Source organism: Benincasa hispida, chromosome 5 (assembly GCF_027475165.1).
Source record: "Benincasa hispida cultivar pf3 chromosome 5, pf3_genome.v1.1, whole genome shotgun sequence".
NCBI lineage: Eukaryota > Viridiplantae > Streptophyta > Magnoliopsida > Cucurbitales > Cucurbitaceae > Benincasa > Benincasa hispida.
In genome coordinates this window covers 36,027,087-36,035,595 of record NC_143482.1, presented here as the reverse complement: position 1 = coordinate 36,035,595, position 8,509 = coordinate 36,027,087, and the positions used below count along the sequence as shown (strand labels likewise).

Genomic DNA, 8,509 nt, shown 5'->3' with positions numbered 1-8,509 from the left:
AGAATGGTGCCTCCTGACGCCGCTGAAGCAACCTATTACCATATGTCAACAATGAAGATAAATACTATATATTTGGAATAAAACGACGAATTCTTTTATATATAATAAAAAATAGCATACATAAATTAATAACGTCACCGGTTGAGGAGGACACGTGCTCCTCTATTCCTTAATAAATTTATCCTCCGTTCTAGAACCGTTCTAAAGGTGTCTGACAATGTAATCTAAATTCTTGTAAGGACCCGTTTGAGTCACGAATATTGTTTCACAGATCGTAAGGACCCGTTTGAGTCGCGGATATTAGTTCATGGATATAGATCTTAAATATTTGGAATTTAAATATCTAGATTTCAAATGTTTTGGATAATTAATTTTTGTGTTTGGATAAACAAAAAAATTATTGTCTCAAAGTTACCTATGTTTAATTTACCAAATTTGTATATAAAATTCAAAATTAAATGATGAGAACAATTAATGTAGAATAGTAATTAAATTTAGTATTATTTAGTTTAATGCTATATTAATTAATTATTTCATCAATTAAAATAAAAATTTAGGGTAAATATAAATTTATATCGAAATTATATCGATTTAAATATTGAACTTTTATAAGTGTATAATTTTTTCCTTTCTTTTTTTTTTTTGGCAAAGGTATTGTAATTAAAGTATGAGATGTGAGAATCTAACCTCTGACCTCAAGGTCGCTAATATAAGCACTATATCAATTGAGCTACACTCTTGTTGGCAAAATGTATCAATTTAAACATTGAACTTTCATAATTGTATCAACTTAAATTCTCCATTATGTCCATTATGTTTTATTTGTATACAATTATGAATATTCTGTGTATAAATTGATATATTTATGAAAGTTCAACGTTTACATTGATACATTTATGAAAGCTCAATGTTTAAATTGATATAATTATTACTTTAGAGTTTGAATTGATATAATTACTAATTTAGAGTTTAAATTGATACAAATCTCATAGTTTAGGATTTAAATTGATACAAATCTCATAGTTTAGGATTTAAATTGATACAAATCTCATAGTTTAGGATTTAAATTGATACAAATCTCATAGTTTAGGATTTAAATTGATACGAACCCCAGAGTTTGAGGTTTAAATGGATCAAATTCTTAGGTTAGGGTTTAAATTGATACAATCCCCCAAAGTTTAATGGTATAAATTGATGTTTGCTCTAAAATTTATTAACATAATTAAACGGAGAAACTATTTTAAATAACAAAACTGCTAAAAATATTTACAAATAATAATAAAATATCACAGTCTACTGCAGATAAACTACTATACATGATAGACCACGATAAACTACTATCTGTATCTATCATGACACAATAGACACGAATAGTAGTCTATCGCGGTCTATCGCAAATATCTAATGAAACCTTTTCTATATTTGTAAATATTTTAGTTCATTTTCCTATATTTAAAAACAACTAATTATTAAAATCATTTACAAAAATAAAATTAATACTAATAATTTATATTAAATAGTTAACCTAACATAAATGTTAGTTGTAAAAGTATCCGTTGAAATTTATTAAGTTTCAATAATAGATCTATTTTAATAATTAATTAAAATTAACAGTAATGAATAATTGAGGTTAACTTATTAATTAATTAAATTATATTTTTACTATTAATCTTCCAAAATAAAAATCTCACTATTATGCAGGTACTAAAAATCCTATGTCAAATGCATTTTAAAATGGTCTGAATAATAATATTTTAGATTTAAAAAAGAGAAACTCTGTAAAAAAAAAAAAATTAAATATTTGTTTTAAATCCCCGGAGAAAACCTAAAAAACAAACGGCCTAACAGATGATGTGACTAAATAACTCTTTGAATGTAGAAAAATATTTGTAATTTAACCGAGAGGATTGAGAAAATTTATGGAAGAAAAAATGTCTTAACAAATTAATTTTAGTAAATAAACTTATACTCAATTAATTTGAATGCCTAGAATATTCTATTAATCAAGAAAATCCATAATTATAATTATCTCTTTCAACTATAATTAAATTAATCTCTTGTAAATTAAGAAATTGACTATCCACCAACATGAATATAACTCAAATGACATGAATTTGTACCATCAACTTCAAAGTGTTCGTATTGCAAAAATGAAAAAGACTAATATAATCCTATCTTATTCTCAAAAATATCCTTATCAAGCTCATCCTCCTTGAGTTTAGCTTAGCTAACTTCCTAGAAAAAAGAAACTACTAAAATGTAAGAATCAAGAGATAAAAGTGGATAAGATTTCACCCCAAGTGATGTTCTAGAAGAAGGTTGTTCTTCATTCTCTACTTGGATCCCCAATTGAAGTTGTGGCCTCCCTTATTCTTGTATTTGAAATTTGGGTGATATTTACATCTAAGATTGTAAATGTTCACATAGGGGTCATACTTGATCTTGATTGATGGGTTGCTCTCCAATGACATTTACCTTAAGTATTGTACCCTATTATTACATATGTTGAGAATCATAGGTAATGTGTCTAGTTGTGGAGCTTTATCTACATGCCTTAGTTGCCTGTTAAAACAAGAGTAGTTAATTTAGAAATTTAAGATTTTATTTCACTCACCTAGGGAAGTTTCTTAACCCTTTTCAGTCAAGGTATATAGACTATAATTAGAAGAAAAAGAATAATGGAACCACAAAAGAATCTTAGGACTTAAATGTTTTAACAAGATTCTACGTACGTTAGTAGTTGAATGTGTATTAATAATCAAACACATTCTTTTTGTATTTGACTATTTATTATTTTGGTGAGTTTTAAGGAGAGATTTTGATTTTAAAATGTTGTGTAATTTTATGCTTTTAACATAATGTTTTGATTTATATTTGATGACTAAAAAGTTTATATAAGAACTGGATAAATGGAAGAAAAATGAGAGTTACTATATGAAGAGAAAAATGAGGATTATCTATTTGATTTGTTTTAGAATTCCCTATATATTTTCTAACTTGAGGTAACTTGAAAATAAACTAATCACTATACTAACCATACCGGCATTTTAATTTTAATTTTCTTTAAACAAAAGGTTAAGAGTATTATTGCTACTTTTAAATTTCAAGGATATTTTTGAAATGAAGATTAATGGTTTTCGTCCATATACTAATGATAAGGGTATTTATGAATTTTTTTAAAATTTAGGGGTGTTATTGAAACTTTTGAAAGTTCAAGGGTATTTTTGAAACTGGTGACGGGAAATTAGGATGGGTGGGTTTGTGCACGCAATTATGCGTTAGACATAGTTTAAGCTATGCATTTACGCCCATGCGTCTGAGGTCATGCGTCAGAATGAAAATGCGTTAATCTAGTATGCAATGACCATGCGTTCCTATCACAAGTTTTCTTACGCTCACGCCAAGTATAACATGAACCCAAGTTTCTCGGGTAATTTGAGATCGAACACAGGGACTTGTCACTCAATAATGCTTGTGAAGCAATGCGTTTGAGGTGATGAATAAAAATAAAAGAAGAAGTTTAATGGATTTACACACTACTCCTACTCCTAACTAAACAAATTGAGCAATAAAAGACTTGCGATGAGAATAGATACATACATAATAATCGTTAACGCATAGTAATGTTTATTATCTTAAATCGCTCGAGTAATCCCAACTCGTCACACTAATGCATCGCACACCTCTCAGTGGTTAGCCGCATGATTATATCTCTATAATGCATGATTGCGTCGATCATAAGATTGTGCCTATCTCTAGGAATAATGCATACTTTGCTTTAGTGCGTTTCATCTCTTACCTTCTCAGGCAGTTAGACACGACTATTTAACTTATAGACAAGCATTGCAACAACCCATAGACAAGCATTGCGACAACCTTTCACCAAACAAAGAGGATTAACTCACTATACTCGCACAACGCATACCTCTCGGTGGGTTGCTACATGCGTCCTATCTCTAGGCTACAAGATTAAGTATGCGATCACTTTTGATAAATAAACGATGTAGATAAACGATGATAAAGATACAGATGATGAAGAAGCTGACATTGAAGGAATCAACAGATGCATTGATCACAAAATGTCTTAATATCTTAAGCTAAAATGTAATACAATATAGAAGTTAGAAGAGAAATGAAGGACTTTGCGTCAAGGTTGCCGGTGGTGCCATGGATGAATGGTGGAGATGTCTCTCTCGAGCTCTATCTCTGGCAAAAGCTCTGGTTGTCACTTGGTCTAGTTTGTGGAGATGAAGGATTCTCACTAAAAATCTTGCTCAAGCTCTCATCTGTGATCGCAAACCTCTGCCTTGAGGCAGAAGTTCAGATGCTTTGAAATAAAGGTCCAATGGGCTATTTATAGGGTTTAAACGCCGACAGCTATCATGATTGCGTTATGTCTCACTGCTGCCTTTGTCGCGGTATAGGCAATGTCACATCGTCTTATCTTGTTGATACTCCCAAGGTATGCGTCTGAACTTGATTCAGCTGAAGTATCAACGCGTTCCACCCATCTTGCGATCGTCTTTCTATTATGGTTGCCACTCTGTGGTCACAATCTCCAATTGATCACCGCAACTTCCATGTGATGGACACTTTCGATCATCGTAACTTCCATGCGATGGACACATTCGATCACCGCAACTTCCATGTGATGGTCGCATGCGATCACCGCATGCATTCGTCTATGCGATAGCTCAGTTTTCAGCGCATGTGTTTTTCTTTGCAGTAGCCTGGCTTCAGCGCATGCGTTTGTCTGCGATTGCTTATTTCCAACGCATGTGTTTGATTCCTACGATAGCTACAAAAATGACACTTTGGCATGGAGTAACGCATAATATTGGGGTCAGTGAGGATTTAGGTGCTAATCGACGCAAAACTCAATTTTTTGCAAATTCTAAGTATTATCACCGCATTTTCTACTTATTAGCCCTCATAATTTTAAATAAAAGGCTTATAATAATTGACATTTCTGCCAGTTATCAGAAACATACTATACTTACTAAGGTTGATCAATAGTGAATCAACGTCAATTTTGGGCTCAGATCGACGACGACCATCGACCTATTGGTTCTTCCAGATTTGGGTGTGTTAGTTCTAATGAAGGTATTAATGTCAATCAACCGATTGGTTAGTTGGTCAGTCAATACCGTCGGTCTGAGCCATTTTCGGCTTGTCGGCTGATAGACATGACAGTTTTGCTCTGACTGCCATATGGCAGTCGGTCAGAAATTGTTTGACGACTGACTTCAATATTTCATCCAGTCGATTCGATTTTTTGGACTTTACTACTCGCTCCTAGTACTAATAGTTTCCATCCAAAACTCACAGTAAGAGTATTTTTTAACATTATTTTTTAGAAATTTAAGGGTATTATTGAAATTTTTGAAAGCTCAAGAGTATCTTTTACACAAAATACACAATTTCAAGATATATATATTTTTTTATTTTATAATATGGTCTATCGAAAAAAGACTACGGGGAATACAACCAAAATCCTACATTGGTTAAATAATAAGGAGATGATTACTGGTGTATAAGTAAGAACAACTATCTCTAATGGTATGAGACATTTTAGGTGAAACTAAAAGCATAGTTATGACGGTTTATGTCTAAAGTGGTCAATATACCATCATGAAAATATTTGGAGGGTCGTTGTCTCCAACACTCTTATCCATATAGTTGCCCATTCTTTTTGCTTCATTCTTCTGCTCGGCAATACAGGGTACTACAATTGTAGATGGACTAGTAAAAAAAATTTTGAGATTTTGTTAGTAATAAGCTAAATATGATATTGGATTACAGTGCTAAAGATTATTTTAACAAGAGATTTTTTTTCTTTTTTTCTTTTTTTAAGGATTTACAATTGGATAAAGAAGTATTTATGAAAGCACTTTATTTTTTCTGAAAATGGCATTATAAGTTTTAAATAATGAAACCTTTGTAAAAGCTAATTTAACCCTCCATATAATTATTGATAAATAGTTTGGATATTATCGAAGATATGTAACCTTTTAGAAAAATAATAATTTTGCAAGGTTTCTTTTTTTCGTTGGATTCTATTTAGACACTTTTTAAGATTTTGGTAACCTTCAAAAGAGGCTTTATTGAATTATGTTTTTTCAAAAGTTGTGACCTTAAAAAATAGTAACATTTCTTGTAATGTTGCTTCTTAATGGTTAATAGATGCTCAAAGTAAGAGGAGGGGGAGATGCAAACGATGAATTGATGAACGATCTGAAGGGATGGAAATGAGATGAGAAGGAATGTAAACAATTGAGGAGAATTTTATTGCCCAATCTGAAAATAATGTAGTTTTGTATTCCTTACATATAAAAATTAATCATGGATTGTTTAAACCCAAAAGTATAATCATTAGTTAAGTGATAAAGTAGTGTATAAGATATAAGGTCCATTTTTTCGCACTAAAGGCCAACGTTTGTTAAAGTTACAAAGCCATTAAAGAGATAATAGCTTCTCAATCACGACCACGTAAATTCTTTCTTTCACTACAACAATATAGTCTCTATTGACATGAAACTTTTTTAATTAGTTGACTCGTATAAAAAGATCATCAATAAAATTCTCATTTTTACTTTAAAATAAACAATTAATTTAAAAGTATATATATGGATGCTTACTAAGCATCAACAAACCGTTGAGTTTAATACTTTTATTGACATTGATTCAGTAATTTTGTCAATTTTCGTTGTTTACATAGTCGTAAACTCTATTATGACAGGACAAACAATGTCATTAAATGGGTCTATGTCATACGTATATTAAGAATCCTTATTTTTTTTATGTCATCCTACACTATATCTTATAGAATTAAGATGTTTATAATTTAAAATATATTTTTGTAAGATGCAAAGTTGGTATATGAAAAAATTCTTCCATAGTTAGAATGATCTAATTAGATATGAGTTCAACTCATTATTGTTGAGAGGTCATAAAACTATTACCATCTCCAGTGATATTGGGTATGTTTGTGCAGGGTCTACTTAAGTCCTAAAAGATTACTTGGCCTTATCTTATATTCTCTCTCTTTTAATTAATGGATGAAAAAAATATTGTTTTTAAGTTATCACTAAATTAAGTTTTCATTACTAATATTTAAGTTGGCATATAATTCATTGGGTTAAATATCCTAGTAGCTTCTCTTAGTATGCTAATGTGATTTTAAGTAAATAATTTGGACAGTTGTATCTCTTGTAAATTTACCATGTAATAAGATACTACATAGAAACACCATTACAAAACAAATTTTTATTCATAACATAATGTGTCTTTATAAGTATAGAAGACGAACACTATATAACTACAATAACACATTGATAAAAATAGAAACAACCTATATAAAAATCTCATACTTATCCGAAGGGATAATTAAAAGGAGAAACAAAAGATAATATAGTTTTCACTGTCGTATATAAATATATATTTAATTAAACTGTTGTAGATAGAATATGCTATTCATGGGTTTGTGGTTGTGTGGGGTGGGTTCAATGAAGGGAAAGGTATGTCCTTTGGAATGGTAGGGAGAATTGGCTTTGGGAGAGGTGGCAATTCAGGTAACTTAGGGAGTTCTGGTTTAGGTAAATTTGGTAATTCTGGTAACTTGGAAACCTCAGGTTTTGGCACATTTGGTAATTCAGGTAATTTTGGGAGCTCGTGTTTTGGTAGATTTGAAGCTTCAGACAGTTTGGGAAGATCAAACTTAGGCAAGCTTGGAACTTCTGGAAATTTGGGGAGATCAAGCTTCGATACTTCCGGTAATTCAAGCGACTTTGGGAGTTCAGGCTTTGGAAATTCAGGTACTTTAGGCTTTTCAAAGGGTGGAAGATGAGGCAATGGAGGTAACTCAACCTTTGGCAGTGGAGGAAGCTCAGGTTTTTGCAAGGTTGGTATTTTTGGTTTTGGAAGGTCTTCTGGTACCTTAGGTAATGGGGTCTCCAAGAGATGCCTTGCGTTCACTGTCATAACCAAATAATCAAAATTTATCAATAGAAAAGTACCGAGTATCACAGAAAATACAAAGGTTGAGAAGCGAAGAATAGCCATCGAAGTTTTAAAATGATTAGAAGATCACAATAACAAAATATTTTAGATTGTGGATTTAGAAATTATGAACTCGATTTGGTTATAGTATTTTGATGACAATGTAGACTCTTTTATAGTTAAAAAGACCTGTGATGTGGAAGAAAGGATATGATTGGAGAAGAAAAGTAGTGTTAGTTCAACTTTCGCACCTACCCATTTTTATACTGTCTGTTAACCTGCAACGTGGCATTGTAATTTGACTGACTTTTTTACAAAATTAAAAGTAGAAAAATTATTTTAAATGGTAAAATTGTTGAAAAAATTTACAAGATATAGTAAAATTTTAGAACTGTCAATGATAGATGTTGATAGACATTGATAGACTATCATTGATAGTTATAAAATTTTGTTATATTTTGTAAATATTTTGATTTATTTTTTTATATCTGAAAACAGCCCTTAAAAGTAT

General features: G+C 30.8%; 1 protein-coding gene across 1 annotated transcript; it reads right to left on the bottom strand.

The window, feature by feature from the left end:
- Window positions 1-7,251: 7,251 nt before the first annotated feature.
- On the bottom strand, window positions 7,252-8,153 carry LOC120078520 (uncharacterized). Its single transcript, XM_039032793.2, has one exon. It carries the CDS (start codon window positions 8,059-8,061, stop codon window positions 7,474-7,476), a length of 588 nt encoding a protein of 195 aa, XP_038888721.1. The 5' UTR covers window positions 8,062-8,153; the 3' UTR covers window positions 7,252-7,473.
- Window positions 8,154-8,509: the final 356 nt, after the last annotated feature.

Excerpts from the sequence above, each read along its gene's own strand:
- LOC120078520 (XM_039032793.2), bottom strand. The coding sequence starts at position 8,061 with ATGGCTATTCTTCGCTTCTCAACCTTTGTATTTTCTGTGATACTCGGT.